Raw genomic sequence first — 17,549 nt, 5'->3', positions numbered from 1 at the left:
AGATTTTGTTCATTCAAATTCCATAAAAAAAAACAGAGATATTTAAATTTTTAATTAATTAATATACTAGAGATTATTTTAGTTTTAATGAAAAAAAATTATTTTTCTTTTCACTTTAACAGTTTTTTTTTTCTCTCAATTCCACTGTCATAAGTTTATCTCACAAAACAAACACAAATTAAAAGATAAAATGAAAACCTTTATAAAGAATGATTTGGTTTTAGTTTTAGTTGTCTTTAAAAAAGTTCGCCTTTAAATTTGGAAATGATTATATAAAAATATTGTTGATCATGTCAAAAATGTCATTCATATTCACCTGTGTGATATTTTTTTATATAATTTCTTTATCAATCAATGGAAAGAAAATAAATACGAATTAATCATTTTTATTTTTTCAATCAAAATAAATAGAAATCGTGATCACTTTTTTCATCATTTTTATTCTCAATTTTTCTATCGAAAAATGCAGAAATATTTATATTTTATTTTTAAAAGAAATAAGTAGATATTACTATGCACTCTATACGTTTTTAAAATAAAAAAAAATTACATCTTAATTATCTGTTTGCATGGACAAAGGATTTAACATTTATACCTATATATTAATTTTTGTTATCATTTGTATGCACATTTCCTTTTTAATTTTAACAGTTAATTTAAATTAAAATAATTATATGTTTTTTATTTCTTAAGTGATTTTAATTTTAATTTAATTATCTTTTAAATAAAAATTATTATTTTATCTTTTTAAATCGTAATTTATTTGTAAAAGTTTAGAAAATTATGATTTAACAATGTAACGAGTTAAAATAGTGACTAAAACACTCAATTATTTTAATATAGAAAAGTTAAAAATATTAATAGAGTTTTTATAAATGAGTTTTATTATTAAGAAAAACATATTTTTTTCATAATTTTTTTAAAACTCTTTTTTCTTATTAAATTATCTAATCTTTTGTCTTTTGAAGATTTAAGACAGTCATCATGAGATTTTGAGTAAGTTAGTTTTCTTCTTTTCTATATACGAGTTATTGTATAATTTTTTGTTATGATTTTATATATGAGTTATTGTTTTTGGAAACTTGCATGATATTAATTGGTTTATATATATATATATATATATATATATATATATATATATAAATTTGTTTTGATTTATTAATTTTATAACGTTTTATTTAATATTTTTATATTATCAAACAAGACATTACATTATTTAAATCAATTAATTTTTTAAATTGAATAAATTATCTACCATAAAAACAAAGTGAGCACACTAATACCTTAATTAAAGAATTAAAACTTTTTTAAAATAGCGAATTTTTTACTATTACATCTTTCATATGTGTTAATAAATGCAATTTTTCTTTGGGTTTAAGATAATTCTTGAATCTCATAGGGAAGTAGGAGCCGGTGCACAACAATTAGCAATAGCAGCCCTTGCTGGTTCGAGAGGATGGGCTTTTTTATTATAGGGTTTTGCCAGAGCCAACCATGAACCTCAGCCCCCTCTCTGCACCATGACGGACCGTGAGCGTGAACGTGACCGTGAGCGAACTCGGGACAGAGAAAGAAAACGAAGACGAGACAAGGACGACCGCGACCGCGACCGCGACCGCGACCGCGAGCGAGATAAAGGCGAACGTGAGCGAGACAAAGGCGACCGTGAGAGAGACAAAGGCGACCGCGACCGTGAGCGAGACAAAGGCGACCGCGACCGTGAGCGAGACAAGGACGACCGCGACCGCGACCGCGAACGAGAACGTGAAAAGGATGACCGTGATCGGGAACGTGAACGTGACCGTGATAGAGTGCGTAGCAAGAGATCTCGTTCGCGTTCGCCTGACCGTGGGCGCTCCCGCCACGTGCGCTCGCCGTCTCCCAGCGAGCGCTCCCACCGGCGGCGCCATCACCGGACTCCCACTCCCGATCAGCCGAGGAAGCGCCACCGGAGAGAGTCCGTGGAGGAGGAGCACAAGGAGACCAAGAAAGCGGTGTCGGACTTTGTGGACGGTATCGCCAAGGAGCAGCAGCAGAAGCAGAAAGAGAACGGAGGAGAAGCTGAGGGCAACGAGGACGAAGTGGAGATGATGAAGATGCTAGGGATTCCCGTCGGATTTGACTCCACCAAGGGGAAACCGGTTCCCGGTGCTGACGTCAGCGGCGTCAGAGCTGTCACCAAGCGCCAACCGCGCCAGTACATGAACCGCCGCGGTGGCTTCAATCGTCCATTGCCTGCTGAGAGGAATCGCTAGGTTTTTTATTTTTTCAGGTTTGTTTAATTTTCTTTCCATTTGGAACAGATATATTAGGGTTATGTTAGAATTTGATGTTCGCCGCTTGCAATTAGACTCGAACTTAGCTTAGTTCAGCATATGATTGAAATTTGGATTTTTTTCGTGTTCCCGACGGTGACGGTTAATAGTAAATTAGCGACTCTGTGGATCTGTGATGATAGCTGTTATTCGTGTTGTTTGACGGAGTGTGTCGTTCTCATTGTGTTATACATTCTGCAGTTTAGTGCTTATGGTTAGGGTGAGTTTAGCTCGATTTTATTGTGGTTACATAGTTCACTTGTGATGCTAGCGTGTTTTGTCAAAATCGAGTTGTCTTTGACAATTATTCAGCAGTGTTTATCTGTGTGACCTGTCCCAATATATAACTCCTAAAATACTTCACGGTTTTCTCCTCTTTCACCCTGGTAGAATAAGTATTAAATGTTGGGAAGGAAGTATGGTAGAGTAATTATCAAATATGAGAATGTTATAGTAATTATTAAATCTAAGTAGGGAGTAGTGTGTGGGGAATCTCTTCCAGCTGTAACTAGTTTTGTACCTAGGTGTCCAGTGGAGACTTTTGATCTTCCATATTCTCTTGTATCAAATTTCTATCATAATAGAAGATCTTAAGAGGGGTTATTCAAGCCCTCCAAAACATATACATCCTCATCTCTTTGATTTTAGTCTTTATAAATTTAAAGTTTGCTTCTTAATATGGTATTAGAGTAATAAATTAGAGCTTATCTTAAAGAAATTTGTTTTTTTGCTTAGTCTATTGTTTCATCCATCAATGTCTAGTCTCCCACACAAGATCCATATGCCTCAGGAGTATTGAAAATCTCTACTCGACTAGAGATAAGATCAATTCATAATATATAAACGGATGCAAATATCATCTTAAAAATTCATTTTCTAAGATTGAGTTAAATTAAAGTTGATTTTACATTGAAGAACATATGTTTGTTCTTCAAAAGACATAGACTGACAAGTTTTTCTTGTATGGTGGTCTTTTGCAAATGATATTGTCCTGTAATTTCCAGGGCAACCATGTCCTTCATCTAAATTTCATTGTACATAACATATTCCAGTTTAGGGTTTTTTTAGTATCTAGCACGGAACTTAGGTATAATCAACATTCTCTGACAATAGGGATGAAAATAACCATGATAATCACAATGATATAGTTTTTTATGAGTATGAACCAGAAAACTATCATCATTCAATGGTGAAGACTATCAAAATATGAGGTACATGTTCCTCATTTTACTTGGAATGTAGTTTTGGTGAAAAGGAATTGATGAAGAAGTGAAAACGCTATTTGTTGGCAGCTTTAAATGGAGCATACTGGTCCTGTTCCATTAGATGGCCAGGAAGAACTAAATCTGAGTGCTATCTGACATCTGGATGGAAGCAATTCTGCAGTATGAATGGATTAAGGGCAGGAGATGTCATCTCATTGGGAGTAGACAAAGAGCAGAGCAAGTTTATTCATATTATGAATCTTTAGTTGTGTTTGAATTTTACAAAACGCCTTTGTAATATAATGGAACAGTATTTTGTTCCGGGTGGTCCATTATTATGTTTTTGGTACCTGCAATCTAGAAGAGTTATGAACACTTATCTTTAAAATTATTTATAAGTAGGTTAAAAAAATGTTGGAAGTCTTACATTGACTAGAAGACTAATTCATAATATATAAGTAGGTGCAAACTTCACATTATAAGCTGATTTTGTAATGTGAGGTTTACATCCAATAATATATTGTGAATTGATCTTGTTTCTTGTCAATGTAGATCTTTCAATACACCTTACTCCCGACTATGGTAACTATTTTCCCAAAAAAAATCCCTTAAAAATTAATCCTTGTTACTCTCCAATCAAGCTTACCCTTAGAGTAAGTAAATTACTCACACCTTGCCTATGTTGTACCCTTTTAGACAAACTGCCTACCCTCTATGATATTTTTGAATTTATATTTTCATATTTAACTATTGTTTTTTAGAGTCCGTTTATTTAATTTCAACATATAGAAAACATTGATATAATCATAGAGGAATGTGAGAGGCGAGTGTAGTATTGATATACTCTTATTGGACTCTTGTAGTTTGAATCTCTCTACCAATATGATGGCATAGTTTTTAATGACTGTTTAGAGAAAAATATTTGGACTATCACAAATCCCTAGTCTTGTGCCTAAGTCAGAGGTTGTCTTTTTTATTCCTTTTAGTGTGTTTGGTTTTGAATCTTCAACCTGAGTTTCCTAATCCAGGTTGATGCTCCATCTAATAGCTTTCATGTTTATTCCAAAATGGACTCCAATTTTAGAATACCAAACCAACTGTTAAGTTCATTTCAAACTCACTGGAATATTTAGTTGTTATAAGTTAGGCTGGTTGGTGATTTAATGTTCATGCGTCCTATTGATAGATGCTAGACGTGTGTACAAACCACAGGGAGAAGAGTTTGAAACGAGGTAAGGACTGAAGAATGCAAATTAATTACAATTCTATCTATTGTTCTTTGTTCCAAGACTCATCAATGGTAATCATGAAGCTCATAATTCTATCATTTTAGTAATGCATTTTGCTATAAGGCAATTGGTCAAAGAATTGACAGGCCTGTGAGTGGAAGTTGTGAATTTTGAACCATGGGAATGTGATGTTTTTTATGGCTCATTATAGAATAACCTTGTCTTTTTGAAAGCCTTGTTTAAGATTGAATATTGTAGGCTATATTGCAACTACCATTGGTAAACTCTAGGCGTTATAGGGCTTTAGGACTTGGGTATTGTAGGGTGCCAAGTTCTACATTGAGTTGTATGAGATGCTTAGTGAAGTACTTAAGTGGCTTTGTTTTCCCCCCTTGAAAATTACCTTTTAAGGAAGGGTTTTCCAAATGCTTGGGTTCTTATGACATTAGTTTTGAATTCTGATTGGGCTTAGTAGTGATAACTATATATATGCTCTGATAAAGCAGATTTTTTGTAATTGAGCTCGTGGCTCGACTGTTCTTCTTTTGTTTGTATCACTTTTTGATGAACAAAAGATTAGTCAGTATGTTAGCTTCTGAAAGGGATAAGCCATGTCAACCATAGTTATTAAACTTGCAATCTAACTTGTTAAATCGCACTAGATCACGAGCTCACTACCCCTTTTCTAATTATATCAGTTGTAGAGTAATTTTGTAGTAAACCCGGTGGGCTTGTTGTGAACTTGGCCAATCTAACGAGTTCAGGACTGAGATGACAAGTTTAGCTGTGGGTTGTTTTAAAATGAAACGACTGCTTTCTTGGTGGTTTGGATTTGCGAAAATAGGAGAAAGGAGAAAACCTACAATTAGGGTTTTCCGTTATCTCATTTCTTAGCCTTCTCTTTGCTGTTGACAAGGGTGTTTCTTCTTTTTGTTCCTCCTCTGTTATTTAGTTCTCTTTAATATTCTCTGTGATTAGGCCTTGTTCCTTCCACACTATTTAGTTCATTTTTTGTTTATATATACTATATTGTCTTATTATTTGGGATTAAAATATTGACTTATTATGTTATTTATTTATAGTTTTTTTAATACACCCACATATTATATGAAGGAAATTCTTGTTTATAATTCGAGCATGAGCCGAATTTACTACGCTACCATGAGTTTGTGAATTCTCATTTTTGACAACCTTGGTGTCATTGTAACTTGGAAAATATTATCATTGGCAAGGGTTGATGGTTATCCACTATCACTTCTAAGAAATCCTTGTTTTGGAAAAGCTACCCCTTGACATTAACACGTGCTCCTAGTTATCTTAGTATCTGATAAAAAAGTTTTATTACATTCTTAGTTTGTGTAATTGGTGTTTCTAAACTTTGAAACATCTAAGGTTAATTTCCCTGCATTCATATTTCTGTCTTGTCTATGTACGACAGTGTTGGTTGGATGTCTTTTCTGTTGTAACAAGTCACAGTCACCGGGATTCTGTTCGTGTAGCTGCTTACTTGCTTAAGAGTGGTGTGATTTCTACAATATTGTTTGTTATAGGCATTCACTTAACCAATCAGGCAACCCTCCATTTAGCAATTTTTTTTTTTTTTTTTTTTTCATTTTCGTTTAAAAAGTGCAAAACGCAGATCTCTCCGTTTACTTGGTATGAAACATCTTTCTCACTACTCCGCATTTTGGTTTGCCTAAACGACTTTGCATTTGTTCATTGCAGATGAGTAAAGTGAAATATTGGAGCCAGAAACGGTAGGGGAACTCAATGAAAGTTTGTATGATATCCCGTGCTACTCTCAGCTCGATACCCTTTGTAGGCATGCATGCTATTATCTTTACCTTAAATTCATAGAATTTGTCAAATTTTCATGCGGTATCTATATTTTTGCGGCATGCCTTAACACGGGCGATGCACATGCTTTATGTTATCAAGTGGATTCTGGATTTCAATATAATTAACGCATGACCAGTGATTTGCGAGTGTGCCAACTCCTCTCTGCTAATCTATTTAGTTTTAGTATGGTAGACGTTTATATTTACTATATCTTGAAAGATAAATGTTTGTGAGACCATTGAATATATGTGAACATTTTGAATTTTCTTTTTTCAACATTTACCGTGAATTGTGACCTTATAGATATAATATGAATATTTAGATGAAAGTTTGAAGTTGATGACATTATTTGAAACGCAAACTTCATTTACACTAGTGAAGTATTAAAATCAGATGGAATGAGAAAATTAGTTATCGAGGTCATAAAATGATATAAACTATAGAAAAGTTTGGGAGATTTGAAAAGGTAGTAAGTAATTATCATGTCCAAAATTTTGGTTAACTAGCCTTCTCAAAATTAAGATCCATTTAGTGTGAAAAATCTTGAAAGTGTTGTTGACCGAAGTGACACTGACTATACGACGTCTGGAATTGGTTCTATGGTAAATTTGATGAGAAGATGTTATTGTTGAGCATTCTTGTTTTCTGTGAATCTTATAACGACTCTTGTAGCATCACAACATAAAAACGTTAATTATAATAAAGTATATTTTATAAGTTGTACTCGTACGTGTGATCCACCGTTGATTTGGCACTAAACAACATAATGTTATTATATATAATTGATAGTTTAATGGTGATTTGCTTGTGTCATTGCTTCCATGTGTTGAGCAGGACCACATTCTACGAAAGCAGGGGCTAAATCTATCATTTCTCTAACCCACTAACTCCACTTATTCTTCTTTCTCATCAACACACTTTAAATCTATGGGCTGGTTTTGACAAAAAAAAACTCATTGTTATATTAGTTCCTGAAATCAATAAAAAATTATACAAGTCTTATTTTTTTTAGAAAGAAATTCATTTAATTTTTGTTGTTCATTTTAATCCCCAAACATATATTATTATTATTATTATTATTATTATTATTATTATTATTATTATTAATAGTAATAGTGAAAACACTATGTTTTTATGATAATAAAAATAAATTATTATTATTGTTATTATAAAATTAAATATAAATAATTTTTATAATTTTATTACAAGTAATTTTATTTATTTTAAAGATAATTTGTTAATTAAAAATAGTTAAATTTAACAAAAGTCGAGAAAACAATTAAATTTAAACAAACAGTTAAAATATTGATAAAATGCCTTTTCTAATTTAAAAATAAATATTCAAAAGTTAAAATTGAAAAAAGAGAGAATATTCTTTATATATATATAGATATAGATTATTATCCTTATTATTTAAATTTCTAGACTGGAGATCAAAATGAAAAGAAAGTGAAAGAAGTTAAATAAATTTTAAAAAAAGTTTCAGTAATTTAAAGAAATAATATAATACCAAGATATAATATCAGGACAAATTAATCATTATTCAACAAAAAAAAAATCCATTGCTGAACCCCTTAAACACGAAATCCAGAATGTGTGGAGCATATTCAAAGGTCAGATCATTTGTGCTTGCGATGGTTTTAAACATTCTTTGAAATGAACTTATTTTAGAGTTTTTGTTTTCCACCATAATATTTGTTAGTTTATTGACGATTAGTAACGATACGAAGAATCCAAAATCAATTTAATTCAAACCAAAACATGTTGATAAGAAATACACTGCCTTTCTTGAGCATCACACCTTCAATTTCAAGTACGCAACTAAAAGTACACCACGATGCTATTTAATTACACTAAATGCATGGTAAATTATAACTTAAGATTCAAACCAGATTTGACAAATTTGTCTGATGAGCAAACTTATAAAGTTGATATTACATTTAAGAGAGAAAGAGAAAGAGAAAGAGAAGAAAAATGGGTCAAGTGGTAGAAGGTTTGTGTATGATAAAAGCCATAGACTGCATGTGACGCTTGTTGTCAAATGCTAAGCAACGTATATATGCATTTGGATATGCCTTTCTGCATTCATGGATCTCCTTCAGAACTTCACTAGAGTCACTGCAACCAAACATTGGAAGCTTCCACAATGTCCAATACCTCCCATCATAGTACCCTGGCATATGCCTGTTTTCCCTACGAATATGCCCCAACTGTTTCCATCTTCCAATTACCATCTTTACTTTCTAATAAATACTCATAAACCTAATTATTATTAATTATCTATATTGTAATCTAGTTTATGTTACTAACCTCATCAAATTCAAGGCAAGGGATCCATCCCTTTTTGATCATGTAGTCAACCTCCTTTGCAATGGATTCATCTGAAAGAGGTGGCAGATAGGACAGTGTTTCGAACTTCTTGTTGTTGATGGGATTCCATGTCTGTCACAAGTTTAAACACAATTAATATGCATAAACACATCATTTATATGTGGATAAGTGGTTTGATCACTTCACCTTCATGCAGTAAGTCTTAGAACAGTTGGAAGAAATCTTCCTTTTCCATGTTATAGATGCTGTACTTTGGCAAAGACTTGATGAGTTGGACTTCAAGCCAACAAAGGCAGCCCCAGCAACCTGAGCTGAAAATGTTCCAGCAGACATATTACTCAAGTGAATGAAGTTTTGAATGGAAAACAAAGGTTATGCAGTGTTTGTTTGATCCTGAAATAATGTGCAAAGTAGTATATGCAGACGGTGGAAAAGGGAGAGTTTAATTAGGCTTCAAGCTTTGGTTTCATCAACACTTCCAACACCATTATTCTTTACCTTTTACTCAGTTTTATTTTATTGAAACTTGATGAGTGGAGGTTGGGGCCCCTGGAAAACTTTTACCATCAAGTTGAAATAAAATAAGGAAAATAGATGCAATAACTCATTTTTAAGAATATTTTGGAATGGCTCACGTTCTCTACTGCCAAAATTTGGAACGACTTCATCAATTTACACCACAGCACACTGATTAACATGTTTGGTGAAACTGAATTATCTGTCAAAGAAATTGTACACTAGTTCAAATTATAATAAAATAAACAATGTGCACCCTTTGTTATGATGAAATCCTGGAGACCTCAAAATTATGGACGGTTTGATCAAGTTCTATGAAAGTCTATGCAATTACCCATTGGCCATATGTCTTATTTGTTTCCACTATTTTCATTTTGTCACTCTTCATGCAATGGACAAAAAGTATGACAGAAAAGAAAGTTACTACAGTTTTTGTGGCCTTTGGTTCATAAGAGCATACAAAGAAAATATAGTTTTAAAAGAAGTCTTTTACTTAATTTTATTAAAAGGCTCTGAAAAAAACATAATGTACCAAATTACAATAAGGTGAATTACATTATAATCCCTTGTTTCATGTACGTAATAACATTACTTGAAATTTTAAACTGCATATTGTATTATATAAACAAGAGTAATCTCAAGTTGTTAGGTGCACATGTTTAACAATTTTTTTTGCTGTTGGAATAACTTTGGTAAAATAATCTTCATCTCTGTACTTTGGCAGTAAATTAATTTTACTTTTAATGAAAATAACCTCGGTAGCTACTTTGCCATATGTTATTTAGATATATTTTAGCCACAAATAAAAAAACTTTGGTGAAAATGTAATTTTAGTCATAATAGACTAATATATCTCAATTATTTAAAGAACCAAAGCATATAATTGTATAAATATTTTAAAAAATGTCATTGATGACATTTTTATAAATATTTGCACAACTACAAGTCTCAGTTATTTAAAGAACTGAGGTGTATAATTTTCCAAATAACTTAAAAATTATTATCGGTGACATTTTTGTAAACTATTGCACAACTATAAGTCTCTATACTTGTGTAAATATTTGTAAAACTATCACCAATATTTAGAAAACTATAAACTTTGATTCTTTAAAAAATGAGATCTATAATTGTACAAATATTTATAAAAATGTCATCAATGACATTAGCTTTTGAAATTATTTAAAAAATTATTAGCTTCAATTCTTTCAAAAACCTAATCATATACTAATATAGTTTTTGATTATTTTAGAATCAAAACATATTGTTGTAAAAAAATTTTAAAAATACCATTACGTCGTCTTGAAAGACTTTGTTTTTCTTAAAACTGAAACATATTAAATTATTTGAAAAGTATTTTTTATAGTTGTAAACTTTAAAGCCCTTTTCTACAAGTTGTAAAACTTTAATCAAATTTTGGTCATAGACATAATATATATTAAAAATATCTACACTTTTCTATCTTTCAATAGCATAAATTCATTTGCTCATATGTAAAGGATTTCTAGTTGTTGGTAATGTGATTTGTGCAATTATTGTCTATCACGCATGAATCATATTAGAAGTGTTAGTCATAGCAAAACATGATGGAACAAAAAAGTTGCTTATCTTATTCCTCTATGGTCTCATTTGCCTCTTCCAATCTAGACTTTAAAATATGCTCTGCATGTTCCAAATCACTACATTTTTTTGTCCTTGATATTCATCTTCTACTAACATTTTCTTTGAGGATGATTTGTCTTTTTATAATGTAAACAAGGGAAAAAGTCTCATGTTGCTATTTATTAAAGCCTTCAAACTTTTTATTCTTCAATTCGTTGTTGTTCTTCATATCTTTACACTTTTCAAATTATATGTGCTCACATCTTTATCACTTTTTAAATTATGTGTTCTCACACGAAAACACACAGCTTGTACAAATAAATCCAAAACCAACAACTCAACACAATGTTGATAGATAGCTCGTAATCAAGATTCTCTTCTTAACTTTATGTGTAAATATCTTTGAAGACATATTTAGTTCAGTGAAGTTGCTTGTTTTGAAAAGGATTTAGTCATCAATGGGAAGATATCTTGGGAAACGAACAACAAAAAATCAAAGTTCGTGTTTTCATTAACCAATTCATGCAATAATCACGGATGAGGTTGGCCCAACAAAGCATGATATTGATACTCTTGCAGAAAGTTTGGTGAAACACGCAATCACTAACTTGTACAGTTTCATGCATGCTTGACAACAGAACTCAACTTACAGCTGATAAATTCTAATTCGGTAACAAAGTCATTGAAATGCTTTAAGCAGAATCAAAAGAGTTAAAGCACTTGCAAAATTGAAGTCTGCCTTTATGGACAAAACATTTACTAGTTATTACTCTACCAATGATTAGCACCAATTACGGTTAACTATTGCTAATTATTGCTCTACCAATGATTAGCTACAATTATTGTTAACGATTGTTTACGAACAATACACGTTCACTTAATCTTCACGATGTCTCTGTCAACACCAAATATCTCCTGTACAATCAAAATGGTAGAAATTAAAGTTGCAGGCTAACAATAGATCTTCCATCCACCAGTCCGAACACCGTTAACTAAATGAGAGTCTCACGTCACCTTGAAAAGACCAAAAAACCTATAGAAATATTAATTTGAGCATAAATCCTTCAATGCGACCCACCAAAAAGCGCAACGTTAAATGTGAATCTGGAATAGTAACTGTATAATAAAAGTAAATCTAAAATTCTTACTTACATGATAATATGAATGATAATGTTGAAATAAATTATAATTTATAAATATATGTATTTGAACTCTGTCTAAATGAAGAATATTAATTTAAAATCTAAAGAATTACTGAGTGAAAGAGGAGGGGGTTGAAGCTTGAGGGTAGTAGCAGGACCTACAAAACTGGTCAATGCCAAAGCTTCAAGCAGAACCCGGATGGCACCACTGATATTCTCTTGCTGGATATACATTCTGAGAAGGTGTCCACAAGTTGCTCTGCAAGAGATGCTGGATCTTCAAGAAATGTATCAATGTATATTTTCACAATCCTAACTTCTTGAGGGGTGGCTCTTAAGCTGTACCAAGTCAGAAATTTCTGCCTGAAGTTCTTCTCTATGTGCCCTTCGCACTCTAACCACCTAATCACCTTCACATAATACTCAAAATCACGCTCCGAAAATCCATTGGTCAAGCGGCCCTCATCTTGCCTTTCTCCGCTTCTCTTCTTCGATGTGCTTCCATCCTGTGGGCCCTCCCTTTTCCCTGATCCATTTTCTTGATCTTTCGCACTCGACTTCGATCTTCCAATCCTTCCTGCTCCATCCTTAAGGCTTTCCAACTTGCACGGAGTATTTGGCAACCCTCCTTCCGAGCTAGCTACCCACGGCACACATTCCCTACCCGTTACAACTGGGGAATTCAAACCATCGTCAATGCTCATGATGTCAGTCACTTGTTCCTCCGGCGAGTGCTTGTCTTCCAGCTTTAGCACATCAGAACTGGGTATCGAGGCAGTCATTCCTACGGCATGCTGCTTGTCTGACAAAGAATCTGCATCTGGAGGAAGACCCACAACATCTATGTTGGAACAGTTAACACCATCATTAGATAAATTTCCAGGAGCAAGCTGGTCGCTTTCCTTGCGAAAAGAAGGATAATGACCTGCTCGGTTATTGGTCAGGTCACTGTATGGATTGCAGTTATTAGTTTCATCTTCTACTGATGACGGATTGGAAAGGCTGCTACAGTTGGTTACTGGGCTCTGACTTCTCTCTGTTGCAGAGCAATTAGGGACTTCATCCTCGCCAAGCTCTGTTGAGATTTGAACTTCGCACACACCAGACACCCTCGAATCATTTGGAACAACTTTGAATCTGTATTCTGTACCTGGAAGTAGACCCCTGACACTTAACCTTCTATTTGGTACCAGCGAGGTGCATGTTGGCTCCATTGGATAGTCCACTTCATCAGCTTTGCGGTACCACATGGTGTAAGCAGCGATGTTTTCACCAGAGGGTTCATCGGAACCCAAAATAATAGTCAGGGATGTGGCACTGACATCTTCAAACCTCACCATATTTGGAGCCACCAAATGTGCATCTGAAAATGTGACGAATACACAGAGATCAATCTTATAACAGTATTCGAGAATCTAAACCCAGTGACAAAAACATTAATCTACCTATAACTACACAGCATTTGCATCCAATACCATGTTCATGTGCTTTGAAACAAAAATGCAGAAGAATAACCTTTGAAGTCGGTCATGTCTCGTGTTTTGGCGGCTGACCCCGGAAATAGTTTTGGGTCACAAAAAGCAAATTAACATTATTACATCTGGCCAAAAGTAATTTTGGTATCCCCACCAATCATCCAAAATTACTTTTGGGAGACCATTCCCAAACAGAAATCTCATTCTTATAAAATTATTTCTTCTTTACACTCAAGTGTTTTAATATCTTACCAATGACCCAAACAAGTCTAAAAATTAAGATAAATTAAATGAAAGTCATAAAGAAGTTAGTTCCATATATGAAACAAATCACAAGGGAAATTGCAAATGATAAAATTGAGAAAAAAAAAACAATAAAGAGTGATCACCTTGAGTTGTTAGATTGGGTGATGATGGTAAAATCCTTTTCGAAAGCATTGAATCAAGCGATTCAAGAGCAAAACCACATTGTTTCTGAACCTCGGGTCCTGATGAAAGCCTGTTCACAATTCCCCTACCAATCTTCACCGGTGAGCCAGTGAGTGGGCCCACTTCAGGTTCAAGTTTCTTCACTGCTTCATCAACAATTTTATAAAGTTCGTCATACTTTTCAGTTCCTTGTAAAAGTCTCTGGCTTAAGGAGACACGATAACAGAGTATATCTACACGTCTAGTATCCTTTGCTACCATCAGTTGTTTTCTCCAGCATCTAATATATTTTGATAAACAAGCCCAGATGAGATTGATCTAACCTTACACATTGCCAGAATTTCATCCTTAAGAGTCATTTGGCACATACACCACACAGTAAAAATAACTTTACCATATTTTGATAGAGTAGTGTCTTTGCCATAATGTTGAGTAGAGTGTCTTACCATAGCTAAGCAATCAAAAATAACATTCAACAAATAATCAATCTCTCTCTTTCAGAAAACTGATCCAATTTAAAGCATAGCCTAAGATTCTTCTTGAAATATCAGCCGTATCCATGTTTAAAGCAAGTTACGCACTAAATAAAGTGATGATCCAATCTGCTCTAATACACAACCTAGAGCTTTATGAACTCAAAATAGAAAGGAGGAAGAATTTTTTTTCTTAAAATGAGAAGAGACAACCTACATCTTAATATCATCGACTCGTTTTATACAGTTGGACCAGATGTGAACTTTAGCATGAAAGGTATTCTAAGACTACTCAATTGACTTTTTTATCCCAACTTTTGTCTATTCTGAAATTCTTTAGATGCATTTTGCAAACAGCAAATGACTCAATACAATTTTCTGGAACCCTGTTGCATATTATTTATTTGCAAGTGTAGAAAAACATTCCAAGAAAATTGATACAATTTTTTAAAACCCTGTTACAAATTAATTATTTGCATGTGTAGTAAAACACTCCAAGATAGAGAGTGAAAAAAGAAGCAGAATTTTTAAATCAATAAATGATGTCATTCAAGAAATTGAAAAGCATAAGTATGATTACCCGAGTAAATCATTTACTTTCCCACAAGCAACACAGTAGAAGCCTCCATCAAGCTTGGGACGATCCCCATCTTTGCCAATTCCAGAACCATCATGTTTCAAAGCACACTCAAGGTGGCATGACAAGCCACATGAAACACCAGGAAATGGATTCTCAGAACTACATACTAACCACAGGCTAGGGTCTTTGTTATCATCATATTGATGACAAATGCAGCATGAACATCTTTTACAAAATGAATCTGCTTGATTCAGGGTAGCTTTGCAGGCTGAGTTCTTGCAGTATGTAGTATTAACAGAATCACTACCATTATTGACTGAAATGCTGGTCACAGGAACAGGTAAATGAGAAGGATTCTCAGATTTTCTCTGCCTCTTAGCAGGTTTCTGACCAGATGCAGACGAAGAATGTGGTTCAGGGCCTGTCGCAGTTTCATGCCCCCCTGATTTCTTTTCAGAAACAATTTTTAGAAGATTTTCTATAATTTTCAACTTCGTCAACCCAGTATACTTTCTCTCTTTTCCCATCTCTGCACACAATATTTGCAAAATCTCCTGACGGCTCCATGACTGCAGCATCTCAGATGCACCATGAGACCACTTAGATACTTCATATACAAGTTCTCTTTTTTCCTCCATACTCAATTTACTGCACTTGGAAGGATCAAGAGCAAGACCTGAGGTTAAGCAAAAGAAAACATATATCATTGTCTGCACAACAAATACAAGAAAACACTCCAACTTTAAAAATCCAAGTAGTGAAGGAGACAAGCTAGATCCACAGATACTCATGTCATCATAATTTTTTTTTTTTTCAAATTTCTTGAGAATAAATGAATTATTATTGCAATTATCGTTCTACATAAGTACCAAATATATAAGTTATCTGCCAAATTATGGCCTCAATTTTGTTATAGTATAAAACATTGACTACTTGAAAAATATTGCCAAGAAGGCAAAACAAGTAACATAGCGAAAGGTATACAACTGGAACTAGTTGACTTTGCACCACAAGGACATACCAACCATTTGAAACACTGTAAGAAATAAAAACATAGGAGACGTCGTGCAAGGGACTAGTCAAGTAAGACAATTAAGCAGTTGGACATAATCTTCTTTGACCTTTATTGGAGACTCCATTCTCCTAATATAGAACCCATAGACCCACTAATTTACTAGCTGGCCCATCGTACACCAAATTACAAACTGACTAACCATACTTCCTCCCTTATAATACTACAATAAAGTATTTTGCACTTCTCACGAAGCCAGTTCTACGACATCAAATACACAATCACAAAAGCAAAAAAATAAAAAATAAAAAAATAAATAAAAACAAAAATCAAATCAAATAAAGAAACAAAAACAAGAATAAATCATGATGAATTAAAAAATAAATAAAAAGCTAATCACTACCCAATATTCAGAAAAGGCACACAGGAAGAGATCACGATAAATTAAATCAAACCTCAGAAAAATAAGAGAAGCCACAATGCTAAAATACCACCATACAGATTAATCTACGTGGATCGTCAAATTAAGCGGAAAGTAAATCTCATGAGCCTGAACATAGCGCAGATAAAGAATTATTGAGAGAATTCAATCACCCCAATACCAACAGAACAGAAAAGTGAGAACTATATATGAAAATTAGAAGAAACAGAGTGACAAATAAGCAATTCACCCTCAAAAGACGAATCTGTAGCCATAGATATGCAACACGAAGGAATCACTCAACCCACCACATTACCGCCAAAAGCCCAAAAATTGATCGAACCTGCACGACACAAAATCCAACCCACATCATGGGTCACCGTTCATAAACCAAAAAAATGATAAATTAAAGGAAAAAAAATATGAGAACCGAAAATATTAAGAGAGAGGAAATGGAATAACAAGTACCAAAAATAGATGCTTGGAATTGTAGAAGAAAAAAGGAATCCATTAACAGAAAAATTAATCTCAGACACAGTTTCTCTGCGCGTGTAAAAGAGGGAGATTGGAGGTGGTGGTGGTGACGGAGGACCTTGCTTTTAGAGAGAGAAAGCTCCCAAGTTGTATAGAGAAAAGACTGAGAGAGAAAGAGAGAAGAGTTTGCTTTGTTTGTTTGATAAAAAAATAAAAAATAAAAAATAAATAAAAAGAGCTGCAGGCTCTGTTGCTATTGATATTGCGATTCTCACTCACTCGAGACATTTTTACATTTCAGCGTTTGTTCGGTTGGAATTTGGAACAGTCCAACTTACCAAATTACCAAACTACCCTTCATCAGCCGTATCTCCTTCCACTTCACACAAGTTTCTTAAAAAAAAGATTATTCTAACTATTTTTTTTTTCTTTCTAAAATTAACCAACAAGATTTGTGGGTAGATAAGATATGAATCTGGAAATAGAAAAATGTGTATAAAAAGAAATTT

At 33.4% G+C, this 17,549-nt stretch overlaps 3 protein-coding genes across 4 annotated transcripts; 1 reads left to right on the top strand and 2 right to left on the bottom strand.

Annotated features, from left to right (window-relative positions):
- The first annotated feature begins 1,381 nt into the window (after nucleotides 1-1,381).
- On the top strand, nucleotides 1,382-6,743 carry LOC106765483 (U4/U6.U5 small nuclear ribonucleoprotein 27 kDa protein). Of its 2 annotated transcripts, none has more exons than XM_022783895.1 (2): nucleotides 1,382-2,272; nucleotides 6,188-6,315. In XM_022783895.1, exon 1 carries the CDS (start codon nucleotides 1,521-1,523, stop codon nucleotides 2,253-2,255), a length of 735 nt encoding a protein of 244 aa, XP_022639616.1. In that variant the 5' UTR covers nucleotides 1,382-1,520; the 3' UTR covers nucleotides 2,256-2,272; nucleotides 6,188-6,315. The 2 variants fall into 2 exon arrangements, with proteins under 2 accessions (XP_022639616.1, XP_014505611.1); XM_014650125.2 differs by lacking the exon at nucleotides 6,188-6,315 and adding an exon at nucleotides 6,475-6,743 and having other exon boundaries at nucleotides 1,383-2,272.
- A 1,584-nt stretch (nucleotides 6,744-8,327) lies between these two features.
- Nucleotides 8,328-9,410, bottom strand: LOC106767270 (ribulose bisphosphate carboxylase small chain clone 512). Its single transcript, XM_014652121.2, has 3 exons — nucleotides 9,106-9,410; nucleotides 8,899-9,030; nucleotides 8,328-8,798 (listed from the first exon to the last, which is right to left on the bottom strand). The coding sequence occupies exons 1-3, from the start codon at nucleotides 9,250-9,252 to the stop codon at nucleotides 8,568-8,570; spliced, it is 510 nt and encodes a 169-aa protein (XP_014507607.1). The 5' UTR covers nucleotides 9,253-9,410; the 3' UTR covers nucleotides 8,328-8,567.
- Nucleotides 9,411-12,133: 2,723 nt separating this feature from the next.
- Nucleotides 12,134-17,248, bottom strand: LOC106768476 (VIN3-like protein 2). Its single transcript, XM_014653651.2, has 5 exons — nucleotides 17,035-17,248; nucleotides 16,817-16,909; nucleotides 15,134-15,809; nucleotides 14,041-14,360; nucleotides 12,134-13,539 (listed from the first exon to the last, which is right to left on the bottom strand). The coding sequence occupies exons 2-5, from the start codon at nucleotides 16,839-16,841 to the stop codon at nucleotides 12,347-12,349; spliced, it is 2,214 nt and encodes a 737-aa protein (XP_014509137.1). The 5' UTR covers nucleotides 16,842-16,909; nucleotides 17,035-17,248; the 3' UTR covers nucleotides 12,134-12,346.
- Nucleotides 17,249-17,549: the final 301 nt, after the last annotated feature.

Source organism: Vigna radiata, chromosome 7 (assembly GCF_000741045.1).
Source record: "Vigna radiata var. radiata cultivar VC1973A chromosome 7, Vradiata_ver6, whole genome shotgun sequence".
NCBI classification, from domain to species: Eukaryota; Viridiplantae; Streptophyta; class Magnoliopsida; order Fabales; family Fabaceae; genus Vigna; species Vigna radiata.
This window is presented reverse-complemented; position numbering and strand designations above follow the sequence as displayed.